The sequence below is a fragment of the Acomys minous genome (assembly GCF_964271855.1).
Source record: "Acomys minous genome assembly, chromosome: 17".
NCBI classification, from domain to species: domain Eukaryota; kingdom Metazoa; phylum Chordata; class Mammalia; order Rodentia; family Muridae; genus Acomys; species Acomys minous.
The window spans coordinates 31,659,088-31,676,003 of NC_140500.1; the positions used below are offsets into that span (position 1 = coordinate 31,659,088).

Genomic DNA, 16,916 nt, shown 5'->3' on the forward strand with positions numbered 1-16,916 from the left:
TAGAACTCACTTTATAGACGAAGCTGGCCTCAAACTACAGATCAACCTCTCTGTCTGCTGAGTGCAATGATTAAAGATGTGTGCCACCATAGCTACCATAGTAATAGGTTTCATTGTTTGTTTTTTGAGACAGGGTTTCTCTGTGAAGCCTTGGCTGTCCTGGACTCCCTTTGTAGACCAGGCTGGCCTCGAACTCACAGCGATCCACCTGCCTCTGCCTCCTGAGTGCTGGGATTAAAGGCGTGCGCCACCACCACCCAGCTTCATTCAAGAATCTTAACAGGTAAGTATCTTTTACAGAGCAAGCTGGGTGGAAAAAAAGCTACATGGAAAAAATTTTGCCTTAAGTGGGGAGGGTCACATACACCAAGAAGCCCAAGCATTAAGATACCACAGGAAACCTTGGATAATTTATTTGCTCTTTTGGGATGTTATGTGGGAGTGAGGAAGATCTCACAAAGATCAGGCTGGCCTTGGACTCACCATGATGAAGATGGGGAATAAAGGACTGGAAAGTGTGGGAATGGCAATTAGTACAACTAGTTGCTCCTTACATCCTCAAGATTGTTAGAAGACAGAGTAGGTCCTTAGATAATCCAGAGTTGGCTAAGAGTAGAACATGGTGGCACATGCCTGTAACCACAACACAAAGGAGGCTGCAGTAGGAGAATAGTGAGTTTGAGGCCAGACTAGGATGTATAGCATGACCTTCTTAAATAAAAATACAAACACACAAAACAAAACAAGGGCCTGGAGAGACAGCTGAGCAGTTAAGACCACCTGCTGCTTTTCCAGAGGGGACGGGGACACACACACACACACACACACACACACAGTATAAAAAATAGGGCTGGGTGGTAGTGCATGCCATTAATTTCAGCATTCAGGAGGCAGAGGCAGAGGCAGATGCATCGCTGTGAGTCTGAGGACAGCCTGGTCTACTTCATGAGTTCTACACCAACAGAGTTTCATAATGAGAACCAGTCTCAAAAACTAATAGATAAATAATTAACATGAAAAAAGAAAAAAAAAAGAAAAAAAACCACATATGTTAAGAGAGAGTAACAGCTAAATATATTTTGTCCAACACTGAAAGAATGAATGTTTCCAAAAAAATTTCTGCCGGTCTAGTTCTAGGATTTCTTGAGAGCATACTGGAACGTTCTGACCCACCTGACCAGCTCCTCCAAGGGCTGTTCCTTGTCTGTCTGCTTCAGCCGGCTGGAAAGGACCTCTAGGGCTGAGCGCAGGAGGCGATGGTTTGAGTGGTGAGTAAATCCTTTCCTAAAGCAAAGTCAACAAAAGTGGTTCAGTTTTGTCTACATAATCTGACCCCTATGTCATCTCCAGCAACATCTTCCTTTTCCTTTCATACATTGTGTGTGTGTGTGTCTCTCGCACGTGCACACAGGTGCATTTATATGTATTTCCTTAATAATGAATACCCTTTTTTTGTGTTTACCATTAAAAAAACCTCCTCGATGAACTGTCAATGCAAATCTTTCAGTAGACATTGCTGTTTAATTACTGAGAAATTAAAAATGACTGACATCTGCCCTTGTGGAGAGTATTACAGTCTAAAAGGGAAGAAAAACAAGCAATTTTAACAAAATGTGTCAAGCTTTTCCAGAAGAGAATGCCAGAATGTTAGAAAGAAGGGAGCTGAAGGCTAGAGAAGAGGTTTACCTAATAAGGGTGGAGAAACATAATTGATTTCTCTCCAGAAACTGAAGAGATTTAGTAAGAAGAGGGTACAGAGCCAGGCATGGTGGCGCATACCTGTAATCCCAGCACTCGGGGAGGCAGAGGCAGGTGAATCGCTGTGAGTTTGAGGCCAGCCTGGTCTACAAAGTGAATCAAGGACAGACAAGGCTACACAGAGAAACCCTGTCTGGGAAAAAAAAAAAAGGTACAGATCCAGTGGCTAAGGGTCCTGCAGAAGGGTGAATGTGTTTGAAGGGCTTCAGTTAAGTAGGGTGCTGAATGAACTCAGTCTACTGCAGGCTGAATGGGAGACACTGGGTAAGAGCAGAAGCCAGGCCAGAGCCCTAGAGTCAAGAAAGCCTAAGGCCATCAGATATCACGTCTGGGAAGACTGATGTGAAGCACAGACTGAGGCAGGACATCTGGAGATATAGAGAGGCCGAGTGCGAAACCAGGTCATATATGATGGAAGGCCGGAAGCAGGAGATGTCTATTTAGATGATGAAATGAATAGAATTTAGGGTCACACGTGGGAAAGAGTAGGAAGGAGGAGGCAAAAGTGTAACTCCTGGGTTTTGGCACACAAGATTGATGATGGCATTTTCAAGTGAGGCAAAACTGGAGGAACAGTGATGATGTGCACCGAGTTGGATGTGATGAGTCTGAGATGCCAATGACACATGCAAGTGGGTGTTGTGTAGGCAGCTGATACAATCTTGCCTTGGCTCGGAAGAGAACATTTAGCATAACATTTAAGCTTGGGTAAATTCTCCAGAAAAACCTGTTCAAAGAGGCCAGATGGGATAAGACATGACTACGGAACAGAATACTTAGAGGCATGCCTTTATTTCTGCTTTCATCCATGCTATGTCTCCAACTCTTTACCTCCCTAAAAACCAACTCCTGGGACCAGTGGGATGCTCAGCAGGTAAAGGCCCTTGCTGCCAAGCCTGACTTTGACTCCTGGATCCACTTGAAAGGAGTATACATTACTGCACACATACACAGACACACACACACACACACACACACACACACACACACACACACACACACACACACACTAAAATGTAAAAACATTGTTATACTATATTTCTATCCTTCTTTTTAAAAGCTGAGGCTGAGAGAGGGCTCAGAGGCTAGGAGCATAAACTGTTCTTGCAGACAACCTGAGTTTGGTTCCCAGCACCCACATCGGGCTGTTCACAACCACCAGGAACTCCAACTCCAGGAGATCCAATACCCACGTCTGGCCTTGGAGGGTATAGACATGTGTATACATAATTTTCAAGATGTAAAAAGTAAAATAAAAAGACCGTTGATTCTTTAAAGATCTTTCAAGGGTGAGGTTGTAGCTCAGTTGGCAGCGTGCTTGCCTACCATGCATGAAGTCCTAGGTTTCATCCCCAGCCCCACATGAAAGCCAGGCACGAGGGCATAGGTCTGTAAGCCTGGTATTCAGGAGGTGGGGGAAGGATGATCAGAAGTTAAGGACAAGCTTCAGCGACAGAGCAAGTTCAAGAACTGTGGAACCCTGTTTTTAAAAGCCTCATCAAATGCCACTGCGTCCATGGGACCCCCAAATATCCCAGCTCACGCTGTGCTCACTTTTTTATCACATAATCTGTAAGTCACCTAATTTGTCAAACTAATAACAGTGACTCCTTAAGATTCAGTGGTTTCACAAGATTGAATGGAAAAGAAGAAAACACCACAGTAAGGGCCGTATCCATCCCCTTCCCTCTTCTTTCAGGGACTCATAAGTGAAAGCAAGTACACTCATTTCCTCCTACCACACTTCCTACACGCACGCACCAAGCAAAGAGTGCATGAAAGACTTGCAGCAGCTTCTGGTAGCAGGAAGACATGGTGTGGTGCTCCTGGGCTTTCACTCTTGGCTTGTCATCTACACTGAGATTTTCAGTACCTAGGCACTAAAAAGAAAAGATTTTAGTCTAGTTTCTCCAGCAATTGTTCTCATTCCTCTTTTTTTTTTCCTTTCCTTTTTTCTTTCTTTCTTTTTCAGTTTTTTCCAGTTAAGAAGGAACTCTTGGCAATTACTTACAGACCCACAAAGCTAAGCCTACCTGTAACATAATTTTTCTGCCTCTGTCTTCTGGACAGTCCCGCACCATCTCTGGAGGCCACGCTCAGGCTGTGCAGCTGTGGAGTCGGCCCGCTTTCCTGCCCTGTAGCTTCCCCTCCCGCTCTTCCTCTTTCCTCCTCCCTCCTCCCAGAGCCGCCTCCACACCATCCTTGCCTGCCTGTGCTTCTATGGTTTCTCGTCTTACAAGTAGGACAGTCTTCTGACCTGGAAGTAGTTGTGAATGTTCTCCAGATGGTTACACATGGGAGTCAGCAGCTGAACAACACAATGAACAATGTCCTGGACAGATCTCTGATGAAGATGTGAGAATCCAATATTCCGGCTTCCTTTATTCTACAATAAACCTCAGAGTTATGAGGGGAAAACTAGATACTTTCCTTACAATTAATAACTATTTCAGAGTTCAAAGTTGTGATTCCAGGTAGGAGTAGATAGAAGAGGTAATTTACCTGCCTAAGATAATATTATAACAAAGGGATAGAATGATAGAACCAGAAAAAAAAAAAAAAACCCTCTTTTGTTTTAAATACCTGACAGACTGGATCTTGTATAGTTAGAACAAGGTTTGATGAAAATGTGTAGACTCAGGGCCAGAGAGATGGCTCAGCAGTAAATAGCACTCACTGCTCTTGAAAAGGACCCTAGTTTCTTCCCTAGTACCATAGGGTGGCTCACAACTGTCTGTACCTCTAGTTCCAGAGGGATCTATCTGACACCCTCTTCTGATCAGGCATGGTGAGATGGAGGCAAGAGGATCAGGAGGACCTCAAGACAATTTTCAGCTACACAGTGAGCTCAAGTCCAGCCTGGGCTATATGGGAAACTGTCCCAAAATGTCAAAAGTACAGAGCATCATAACTAATGAGTTTGGGCAAATAACAATTAGTTACGAGCAAATAACACCCCCCCACACACTCGGTGTGAGGGACCCAGCCTGGGCCTTTCACTGTCAGGCTGCACTGCAGCCCAGCCTGGGTGGGGCAAGACAGTTATGATCTGGTATCAGGAATGCCACCATGTTATCTAGTAAACTAAACACAACTGCAGGTTCCTCACCACTAAAACCTGCCTGTTCCCAAGTCTCCTAAGCCCAGTCTCTACTAACCTTGAGAAAGCAGATTCTCTTGGCGGGAGTCAGTATATTCTCTAACTTCTGGGAAAGATCTTCCAGCAAGAAAAGCAGCTCAGCAGGCCCTAGCTGTACAACTTCTGTAGCCTGTCAGATGAAGATGACAAATAACCTCAGTCATGCCCTACGCAGGATACTTCAGGTGTATTTCACGGACTTCTCCACCCAAAAAAAGGAAATAGAGGGCTAGAAGGAAGGCTCGGTGCACACAGCACTTGCCACACAAGCGGGAGGACTGGAGTTTAGATCCCCAGTGCCTATGTGAAAGGTGGCAAACTCTTTACCCACAGAGTCACCCCCAGGTTCCTCAGCGCCATATTTCCTTCCACTTTTTCACAGCTATTCACTGTGGTGAATCATTCTACATATACGTACAAGACAAGAGATGGCCTGGGTTAAATGCCCCACCCAGGCTGTTTATTCAATACACATTTCTGGAGAATCTTCTATGAGCAGATTGATGAAGAAATGCTTAAAAAATTTAAAAAGCATACACAACCAGTTCTATTCTGTAAGTGCCTACAATTTTACAACTATTAGGAAAAAATCCATGCCATTTTAAATATTTTAGTCTGAAGAAATTCTATTCTTCAGTGAAAAATCCTTATCAAAAGTTACCTCCTCTGTGAAAATATTCTCTGCTCTCAAGTTTACTAGGAAGAACACTCTTATTGACGTTCAGATATTAATAGATGTGGAACAATCGTCTTTACCTCCTCTATTACACTTGACCAACTGAAGGCAAGCAGCAAACTGTGCTAACACACCACTGGCATGTCTAGGTTAGTCAGTCATCAACATAAAAAATGACCTCTAGCCAGGCGTCGTGGCCTGTGCCTTTAATCCCAGCACTTGGGAGGCAGAGGCAGGAGGATCACTGTGAGTTCAAAGCCAGCCTGGTCTACAAAGTGAGTCCAGGACAGTCAAGGCCACACAGAGAAACCCTGTCTTGAAAAAAAAGAAAGAGAAACAAAAAATGACCTCTAAGCCAGGCGTGGTGGCGCATGCCTTTAATCCCAGCACTTAGAAGGCAGAGGCAGGTGGATCGATGTGAGTTTGAGGCCAGCCTGGTCTACAAAGCAAGTCCAGGATAGCCAAGGCTACACAGGGTTTCGAGAAACCCTGTCTCAAACAAACAAACAAACAAACAAACAAACCAACAAACCAACCAACCAACCTCTAGACACTGAACAAATGTTATGAAAATGGAAAAACAGCACTGACTTCTTTAATCCCAATAGTATTCCACTTTTATAGTGCACTCAGTGCTTCTAATTAATAAGCTGCAGCTAAGGATCATGCACCAGTACCGTGTTTTACAACCTCTGACACACTGAGAAAACCTGGGACCTGTGAACAGTCAGGGTGACAAGGATGATTGCTCACTACTGCACTCATGCTGAGCCTCTAAAGTCAGAATCCAACCTTTCCTTCCCTGTCTTTCCCTTTCGTCTCATCTGCCATCCCTCTGACTGCTAGGCAAGTGCTCTGCCACTGAACACTATTCCCAGCTTTCAACTTCACTTTTGCTATCTGTTCGAGACAGTGTCTCAATGCTAGCTCTGGCAATCCTGGAATTCACTATGTAGACCAGGCTGCTCTTGTAGTATCTGTCTGCCTCTGTCCCCCAAGTGCTGGGGTTAGAGTTGTGTGCCACAACACCAAGCCCAACCACTTTAAATATCTGTGTTCTTCTTGAAATATGAACAGACCAGAGGAAGGTTCTAAAAGGTTAAGCTCTGGGACCCCAGGCTGCCACTTACTTCTGTGTGCATTTCAGTGTCTAAGATGAACTTGGTCACAAGTCCAGAATGTAGGATAGAGAAGACCTCAATGTCCAGCTCTCGGAGAAAACCGCGGTAATTCTGCAGTGACGCAGGTGACTTCCCTTCCTTCCCTGTGGACTCCTAGGGAAAGGAGGGACGGACAAAAGAGCAATTCAAAAGAGCTAAAGTCTTAGATATTAGCCTAATTGAAAAAAAAATTTAATCTAATTTTATTTTAAAATTGTGTATGTGTGTGTGGGGGGAGGGTGTACACTCTGAGTGCAGAGGCACTGTATCCCATGTAAGCTGGGGTTACAGGTGGTGATGGGTTACAGGTGGTAATGTGTTCCCCGATGTGGGTGCTAGGAATTGAAATCCTATGCCCTGGAAGAGCAGTAAGTACTCTTAGCCTTTGAGTGGTCATCTCCCCTACCCCTCAAACCTAACTTTATTAACACACTAAAGCCCAATACACACTCATGGTTGGTGAAAACTTCTAATTTCCTTGCATCACCACATTCTTTTCACCAAACTCCCTAAATATTCCCCACGCCACAGCACTTGACGACACCAACAGCATCTTTGGTTTTCTCCTTAAGGATGAACGATCAGGTAAACAAGAGCTGTCAGTTCAGGAAACCAGGAGAATCTGGTCTCCAGTCTTAGCCCAAGTGCACACTGTCTGTCTTTGAGCAAGCCTTTCACTTCCCTCTTCAGTTCAATAGCCTGATGAATTAGATATAGATATTAACATTAACATTAGCCTTGGACTTTTAGGAGATTAGAGGAGTTACACATAATAAATTAAACAAATGCATCGTAGCTATAAAGCAAACTGGCATCCACGTGTCCAGGAAACTTCTCAAATACATGACACTTACCCTGTGAATGTGACAGGAGACTACTGCTCATTGACTACCACAAACCATATATAGCATTTCAAGTTTAAGCATTTCAAAACCATTCACAGTCTATTTAGTCATTTATTATGACTTTTGAGGCTTTAAATTTTTACTACATTTATTCTCTATGTTTGTGTGCATGCCCACAGAACATGTGTGGAAGTCAAAGAACAATTTATGGGAATTGGTTTTCTTCTTCCACCATGTGAGTTCTGGGAATTGAATTTAGGTTATTAGGTATGACAGTAGGTGCCTTTACTGGTTGAGACACCTTGTCAACTATATTTTGTTTTTTATTTTGTGGGGGTTTGTTTGTTTGTTTTTTGAGACACAGTTTCTCTTATATTCCCAGCTGTCCTGGACTCACTTTGTAGGCCACACTGGCCTCAAATTCACATTGATCCATCTGCCTCTGCCTACCAAATGCTGGGATCAAAGGCGTGTGCCACCATGCTGGGCCTTTGTTTTTAGTTTTTTGAGAAAAGGTTTTGCATGTAGCTCAGCCAGCCTCAAATGTATGATCACCTTCCTGCCATAGCCTCCCAGATGCTGAGGTTATAGGCATGGACCACTTTATGCAGGTCACTAAGTTTATGGTCTGGGGTATAAAGGAGAAAGGTTAAAAGAAGTATACATAAAAGAATATTGCACTGGGCATGGAAGCACATGACTGCAAAACACAAAAGACACTAAGGCAGAAGGATCATAAGTTCGAGGTCAGCTTCTGCTACCTAGTGAGACTCTGTCTGAAAAACCTATGGCCAGGGTGGTGTATTCTAATACAGAGGATAATTAGAAAAAGTAGCCACCTGGGCAGCAGCAGAAAAGACTGCTCTACTTCAGTTTCTGTGGCTATGATAAAACACTCTGACCAACAAAGTAACTTGGGGAAGAAAGGGCTTACTCTTCCAGGTCATACTCTATCACTGAGAAAGGTCAGGGCAGAAACGGAAGCAGAAAGTCACAGAGAAACACTGGTTGCTTGTTCTCTAACATGCTTCCTGTTCACGCTCAGCAAGCTTTCTTAAACATGCCAAGCCACCCATAGTGGACTTATCCCCTGCCTCCCCCCACCCCCCAGTCAATCATCAATCAAGACAATCTCTCATAGACAGAACCACAGGCCAGTCTGATCTGAGCAATCTGTCAATTGAGGCTGCCTCTGCTCAAGGGCCTGTGCATGGCTTCTACTTAAAAGCAACAACGAAGAATTTAGAGAACAGGTTATTCTGAGGCCCAGGAGACTTCATTTGCCTCTCTTCCCTTTTCTTCTCTTCAAAACATACAAAGAGTAAGGCCGGCCTTATTCTCACTGAGCAATCACAGACTTTTGCCACATATTTCAATACCTTGTCTACTTGGCTTCTACCAGATGGCACTGGGTCACACTCTGAAGTGTCTTCTGTTAGAAGTGTGTCAGTGGACGATGCTTTGCTGCTATCAGCTTTTTGTTTCTTTCCCCCTAGGTTAGAAAGAAAAAAAATGACTCAGTAATCCACAAGCACATCTTGCCAAACAGAACCACTCAAAAAAGGAGGAGGAAATTTTATGAATCAAGCTACACAACATTACACACCTTCTAAGGAAAAGTTTGATGGCAGGATCTTACCAATTCCTGTATAAGCACCGCTCACTAACCAACTGTGGCACTGGCACTCTGATCTTCTCAAATATGAATGCAACAATACACATAACATGTGAGGTTAGTTCAGTGTGGCTCAGATACGCACAAGAAAGGAAAATACTCACGCATTTTTGCTTTGTTTCTGTTTTTTGCTGAAGCAGCAGAACTGCTCCAAGGTATCACATCTAAAGTATCCAAGTCAACATTTGCAAAAGGTGGAGCATAGTCTGGGATGACTGAAACAGAACAGGAGCAATGAACACCAACCACAGCGATCCAAGTACCCAAAGACCTAGAAACAGGCTTCCAAAATCACCACTGCAGCAACGAATGCCTGTAACATGCAACTACCCCAGTCGTTCATGTGGTTTGGGCACAGCAAAATGGAGAGCTTAGAGGAATGTGATCAATTAATTAAAAACAAAACAATAACAACAACAAAATCATTTTCCATTGCAACATAAAATGTCCAACCAAACAAAAAGATACTAAAAGTATATCACTTAAAAATCCAAAGATTTTAGCATTTGGTCACATATCTTTTTATTTTACATTACATCATTCAAGATGAGGGCCTAAGGAAGTTATTCTCCCAATGAAACTAATCTGGCATTTTGTCTTTGTTTTTGTGACTGTCTGTCTGCCTCCCTAGGACAGGATCTCACTGTGTAGCCCTGGCTAGTATGAGCTCATAGAGACCCACCTGCTCTGCCTCCAGGGAGCTGAGATGAAAACTGTGTAAAACTCCACTTAGCTCTAAGCTAGTACTACAATCTCTTTTATTAGTGTGTCTGACCATTTTGCCTGCATGTATATCTGTGCTCCACATGCAGGCCTGGTACCCTCAGAGAACAGAAAATGGTGCCCTATAAGCTAGCATTTTACAACAACCAGTTACCTTAATAGCTAGAAGGAATGAAAAGGCCTTCATCTTTGCTGCTGGTTCATGACTACATTTAAGAAACAAAAATCACCTGGCCTTGGAGGAAGAAACCCATAGATCTCTGAGTTAGAGGCCAGCCAGTGCTACATAGAGACACCTTGTCTCAAAAAAAAAAAAAAACCAAATAAATGAATAAATCTTATAAAGAAAGAAAGAAAGAAAGAAAGAAAGAAAGAAAGAAAGGTAAGTGCTCATCTCCTCAGCACTGACAACGGAGGGTTGGGGCATGGCACTTCTTACCTGCCAAGTACTTCTCTAGGATTTCCTGAAGCTCCACAAGGTCCTTTAGCCGACTAAGCAGCTTGCCCTTCATCTCAGGAGATGTTTGTTGGCAGAAGGCATTCACAACCTACAGAGCACAAATCCTATTCACACATGGACACCAACCTCACTCATTTTACTTCCTCAGGGATGAAAGGTTCTTTGACTACACTAAATATATTTTTTAGTATTAAGCTTGGTATGGTGTTTATGTCAATAATCTCAGTAGCTAGGACACTGAGACAGGAGCATCACCATGAATTTGAGGCCAGTCTGGTCTCCATAGAGATATACCGGCCAGCCAGTGAGACTGTCTCAAACTAGCAAACATCCAGTGAACAAGATTTATCTATAGATGAAATAGTATATCATAAATGTGCTAGTCTCATAGACCAGACTGGTTCTGAACTCAGTATGTAGTTGAGGATGACTTCAAACCCTGATCCTCTTGTTTTAACCTCCCAGTGCTGGAGCTGGAGACAGACAGGAGTCACCACACCCAGTTACGTGGTGCTGGGGATGGAAGCCAGAACTTCATGCATTAGTTTATAACGGACAGTTCACAGCTGTCTGTCCTAGCATTCTCTGTAAAATAAAAGTTACAGATGAATAAAAATTATAATAAATATATGTAAATGAAACTGCAAGAAGCAATAACAAGGAAGTATGCAAGAGGTCTGAGATGTGCCTCTGTTAGTAGAAAGGAGATTATTTCTTCCTGGAACACTTGGGTTTCTTTGTTTTTGTTTTGTCATTTTGTTTGTTTAGTTTTGGTTTTTTGAGACAGGGTTTCTCTGTGTAGCACTGGCTGTCCTGGAACTTGCTCTGTAGACCAGGCTGGCATCAAACTCACAGAGACCCACCTGCCTCTGTTGGGATTTAAGGCATGTGCCATCACCACCCAGCCTGGAGCACTTTTTTAGAAAATATTTAAATGTTGATCTAAATTCAGAAAGACAAGGTTTTTCTTATTCTTAAAATAAGTTTTTCTTATTCTTAAAAAGATTTTCAAATTCCTGTTTATGTGTGTACATGTGCACATGCACACGGTGACCTTGGAGCCCAGCAGAGCTTGGTGCTGAGCATCCCCATGGCAGGAACCAAACAATGGTCCAGAAGAGCAGCAAAGCCACCTCGGCTCAAGAGCTACCTCTCCAGGCCCATAAGTTTTCAAGGATAAAATGACGGCAAAAACCCTCCTTTCTACAATCCCGTTTGGAAATTATGACTCATTGATGGAGCTAATACAGTCTGTAATGTAGCAGTGTTCTCCCTCTGACAAAATACAAGAAACCCGATTTTTAATCCTACTTGTACTTACTTGTTATGCGAATTAGGTAGAAAGTCAGACAGGTACTTCAGCAAACCAAGTCCGATTCTGCTATTTATTTCCCATGTTGCTTTGGTGGGGCTGTAACCTTTCTAAGCTTTTATTTCTTTATCTATAAAGTGGGAGTTGTTCTATAAATGTAAAGCAGAATGCAACCAAAAGGTAATGAGGCAGCAATGAACCCCTGTCATTACCAATGTCCTCGAACATATTGGGAAGGAAGGAAACGGCATCTATTCCTCCCTGAGGCCAAAAAAGTGAGCAGAGACCTGTAGCAAAAAAGCAGGCTGTCCCGCACAGAGGAGGCCACTGTATGGAGAAGTGGCAGTGCAGTGGCCTGAAAAGGCAGCTAAAGCACTGAGAGTCCCAGGCCTCTGACTGGGGACATCATGAGGTACAGATGATCAGCAGTGGCAGGGGACATCTCCCAGAGAAGCCTCGGCATTGGTGACTCAGGGGATTGTTAGGGCTTTTGTGGGAGCCAAGAAAATAGTTTTCTTTTGAGAGAGACTAGATAGTGAGTAGGACACTGCAGCAATTCTGCTCACCTCTCTGAACCAGTTGAAAGTCAGGAGTGTGAGGGAGCACATGAGAGAGCGCTCCTTAGCAGACATGGACTCCAGCTTCTCTCCAGGTTCCAGGTCAGGGAGGAACAGAGGGCAATCTGAGAAAGAACAAACGCCACACCTCCCTTAGCTCAAGGCAGAAGAACATGGGGCCTGGCCCCCACAGCTTCCTACTTGCCCCTTAAGCTCCTGTTTGAGGGTCAAGCTTTGTTTTGTCACAAAAATCCTTCCATTTTAGTGTCAAAAGAATATATCCACAGGGGTGATGGCACATGCCTTTAATCCTAGCACTCCAGAGGCAGAGGCAGGCAGATCTCTGTGAGTTCAAGGCCAGCCTGGTCTACAAAGCAAGCACAGGACAGCCAAGGCTACACAGAGAAACCCTGTCTTGAAAAACCAAAAACCAAAAACCAACCAACCAAACAAACAAACAAACACAAGGCAAGTCTTTGGGTTTTAGAGCCAGGTGTAGTTATGCCCACCTTTAATCCTAGCACTCGGGAGGCAGAGGCAGGGGGAATCACTATGAGTTCAGGGCCAGCCTAGTCTACAAAGCAACTCCAGGACAACCAAGGATACATAGAGAAACCCTGTCTCGAAAAAAACAAAAACAAAACCAAGAAAACAAAAGTAAAATTTAAAGGTCAGGTGGTGGTGGTGCACACCTTTAATCCCAACACTTGGGAGGCAGAGGCAGGCGGATCTCTGTGAGTTCGAGGCTATCCTAGTCTACGGAGCAAGTTCCAGGACAGCTAGAGCTGTTACACAGAGAAACTCTGTCTCAAAAAACCAAAACCAACCAACCAACCAAACAACAACAACAACACCACACACAGAAAAGAATACATCCACACTCTTTCTTTCAGTTTTTCAAGACAGGGTTTCTTTGTGTAGCCTTGGCTGTCCTAGACTCCATTTGTAGACCAGGCTGGCCTCGAACTCAGAGTTCCACCTGTGTTTGCCTCCCTGAGTGCTGGGTTAACAGGCATGCACCGTGCCCAGCAACATCCACACTCTTTACCCCATCTTGGCACCTGCTGGAAACAGGACTTCTAAGAGGCAAATATGTCTGGAAGGCTATGGTGCAAGGCCATTTTTGCTGCCTGTAACCGTCTCTGGAAGCAAAGAGAGCACACGGCTCTTCATAAGACTGAAGGTGTTTATGCCCAAGATAAACGGATTTCTACTATGTTTGTGAGTATATAAAGCAAAAAACAACACACTAACTCCTGGAGGAAAACCAAACAAAACCATAATAATTTTGGGAAAGGAAATTTGGGCCCAGGCAACAGTGGCATGGTTCACGCCAAATTCCTATTCAGTCTTCCTGCAAAGGCCATTGGTCACAAAATTTGTGCCATGATGCTGTGCCCCTCCCAGATTTAAACAATAAAAAGTAAATACATGCAAATAGGAAAAGGGAGGGAAAGGCTATATTCATCATGCAGCATACAGGAACAATTTCAAAGGGAATGCCTCGCTCCACAGATGCGCATTTGACTAAAATTCCATTACTGCTGCAACTCTCATCTTAGGTTAGAAAATTCCACCTCACATATGTCAGGTACAGGCCTGGCCCTTGCCTACTTTTACCAAAAGACCACAAAGGAAGGATCTGAGAGCTGCAATCCGTACCTAAGAGACCATCGATCTCATCCAAGTTTCCATCGTGTTGTCTTGCCACACAAAGTCTCAGCAGCCGGAAATGGGAAGCTAGGCACACGGAAGACATTGACCTGGGAAGAAAAGCCCACCTCAGGAACCACACATGGTGTCACAGTCATATTAACCCAAATCTACAGGAGCTTACTTTAGTAATGAAAGTAACTCAAGGACTGCTCAGCAAACAACGACCTAAAGCGCAAGAAGGCAAAGGGTGTACGCAGAAGGAGGAAGCAGGGAGTAAGAGAGGCAGAGGCAGCCAAAATGTTCATGAAAGAAAGCAAAGGCAAGGACAGCAAGTAGGCTAGTGTAGGGTGCGCCGACTCTCGTGGCAAGACAGATCTCAATCCCAGGGACCAAGAAGAGGACTCGGACTGCATCCCGATAGTATCTCTAGATACAACCTTTCCTGGAAAAAACACTTAGATGCAAGGACCCCACACATTAAAAGAACTATGAAAGGGGGCTGGAGAGAGGGCTCAGGAGCTAAGGGTGCTTACTGCTCCTGCAGAGAGCCCAGGTCCAGTCTCCAGGACCTACATGGAGCTCATAGCCACCTATAACTCCAGTTCCGGAGGAGCCAACACATTCTTCTGGGTACACACACATTAAATAAATAAATACATTTCATTCATTACTATTCAGAGTATTTTGTTAACAATAGAATCCCCCATGAACATGCAAAATACCAATGGATGGAAAGCAACTAACTTTTGGCTTGTTTCTTGGGAAGTCACCTGACTGACATCTTTTGCAAATTCCTGAAAGTACAGTGGCAGGAGGTTGATGACAATGCCATCTTGAGTGCTGTCTTCTTCCAGTCCATAGAGTGCTTTCACAGGAAATGGAAAGTCACTGTGAAGGAAACCCAAAATCTGATGTTCCAACTGGGAGGAAAACAAGGCTATGTGGGAAATCACTACAACAAACCAATTTCAAACAAAAACAATTATAGGAAGAAGCCGTACACAGAAAAAACAAGTGACGTTGGGGACATTTTAAGCAATTCAACAGCGGGGGTACAGGGTGTTAGGGCTGGGGGTGAGCTATAGCGGGCAGAGATGACCTGAGGGCAAAAGCAGTGTGAAGTTTCTATTAGCTACTGGACTGACACTAGTTCCTCACCAGCGGCCAACCCAGAATATAAGCAGCACTCACCCTTCTGGAACAGCACAGAAGTCCACCACAAAGGCATCTTGGAAATCATTAAAGATGGTCTGCCCAACCCATTCCTTCCGGGTGCAAACAAGAACGGTGTAGTGAGGGGTATATTTGAATATATATATATATATTCCTAAATAAACTGCCATTAACTTTCTAAAGCTCAGGCTCCTCATTTTGAAAAAAGCAGTCGTAACAGAGACCTCCAATACTGTGAAGAAAAAACGATAAAGCACGAAAAGCATCTCACTCAGGCCTGGTAGAGAACAGGGCTGCCACATAATGGTGCCATCACCGACAACCTTCTTGCTCCCTTACTCTTACCGTCACTATTCTGCAGAGGAGCCGTAGCACAGCGCAGAGACTGGGTGAGGTGGAGCAGCCTTCCCAGTGAATGCAAGGGCTCACAGGATGGTCTATTTTTACATCGCAACAGAGAGAACACTTAACGTGTCCAAAGAAGCTCTGATGCTTTACTGCTTTAAGAAAAGACACTTGGAGCCGGGTGTGGAGGAGCACGCCTGTAATCCCAGTACTTGGGAAAGCAGAGGCAGGCAGATCTCTGTGAGTTTGAGGCCAGCCTGGTCTACAAGTGAGTCTAGGACAGCCAAGGCTACACAGAGAAACCATGTCTCAGAAAAAAAAGAAAAAAGAAAATAAAAGACACTTGGAATGGGGAATCAGCAGCTCACACCAGTCATCTCAAAACTGGGGACAAAGAGGCAGGAGGACTGCAGCTAGTTCAAGGACAGACAGTCTTACCTTTATAAACATTCTAGTCAGCTACGGCTACATAGTGAGGCTCTGTCTCAAGAACTGGCTCTCACCTGCCACCCCCAAAAGAAGACATTGTTCTTACCAAGGTTTTTGGAGCCAACTTTCTTCCTTGGATCAGGTTGGCAAATTCATCATAATAAAGAGAAGAGGCCCACGGAGAGTGCTCAGTGCAAGAATGAACCAGTTGCAGCAAAGAAGTCACCTGGAGCGAATGGAGAGAAAGAGCTGTGACACTTGGGCTGCCAACCCTAACTAGATTTGTCTCTGCACTCAGCAGTAAGTTCTCGCTGCAATCTTGCTGACAACACTCAGCGAGGCATCCCTGAGCCTCTTCTCTAGTCTGTCTCTTTCCAAGCACATCTCACATCCAAAACAAAGCCAGAGCTGGAGTGGCAGACGTCAGCATGGGCACGGAGAAGAGACACAGGTAAAATGAAGAACAGCCCTGTGTCCTAAAATGAGCTTCTGCAGAGTTACCAAGACAGTGTGGGCATTGTGTCTCATGCCTGTAATCCTAGCACTGAGGAGGCAGAGACAGGAAGATCCCAACAGGTTCCAGGCCAGCCTGGCCTACATAGTTAGTGCCAGACATGGGACTATATAGCATGACTTTATCTTTAAACATATATAAATAGTTACTTGAAGAATTTTTAAAACAAGATACACAAAATATTCCAGTCACATATATAGCTCAGTGGTAGTGTTTGCTTAACATATACTGTGGGACTCTGTGGGATAAGGTTGAAGTCTGACTTCTCCAGATAGGTATTTCATGCTAGGCCTATGAAGGCAGACTCCCTTTTCTCAGCAGGGCTCCTACTCCACCTGATCTGGTAACCCCAGACTTTGTAAGGAGTGTCACATAGCCCTCAAGGAAGATTACAGGTCTGACTTTTTCCTGGTAAAAATTTTATGTATTTATGTATTTATTTATTATGTATACAGTGCCCTGTCTACATGTACACCTGCCAGCCAGAAGAGGGC

The 16,916-nt window shown here is 44.1% G+C and overlaps 1 protein-coding gene across 5 annotated transcripts in view; it reads right to left on the bottom strand.

Annotated features, from left to right (window-relative positions):
- Positions 1–16,916, bottom strand: part of FANCD2 (FA complementation group D2) — a 64,918-nt gene that overhangs the window by 17,706 nt on the left and 30,296 nt on the right. For 4 of the 5 annotated variants that reach the window (XM_084766456.1, XM_084766455.1, XM_084766457.1 and 1 more), the window contains 13 exons: positions 16,015–16,134; positions 15,153–15,226; positions 14,706–14,849; positions 13,968–14,068; positions 12,315–12,430; positions 10,416–10,524; positions 9,358–9,468; positions 8,958–9,070; positions 6,704–6,847; positions 4,917–5,027; positions 4,016–4,144; positions 3,520–3,638; positions 1,174–1,284 (listed from right to left, as the gene is read on the bottom strand). In XM_084766456.1, coding sequence (XP_084622582.1) covers positions 1,174–1,284; positions 3,520–3,638; positions 4,016–4,144; positions 4,917–5,027; positions 6,704–6,847; positions 8,958–9,070; positions 9,358–9,468; positions 10,416–10,524; positions 12,315–12,430; positions 13,968–14,068; positions 14,706–14,849; positions 15,153–15,226; positions 16,015–16,134 — 1,502 coding nt within the window. Of the gene's footprint in view, positions 1–1,173; positions 1,285–3,519; positions 3,639–4,015; positions 4,145–4,916; positions 5,028–6,703; positions 6,848–8,957; positions 9,071–9,357; positions 9,469–10,415; positions 10,525–12,314; positions 12,431–13,967; positions 14,069–14,705; positions 14,850–15,152; positions 15,227–16,014; positions 16,135–16,916 lie in introns of those variants that run through there. The other variant, XM_084766459.1, reaches the window with a different exon arrangement.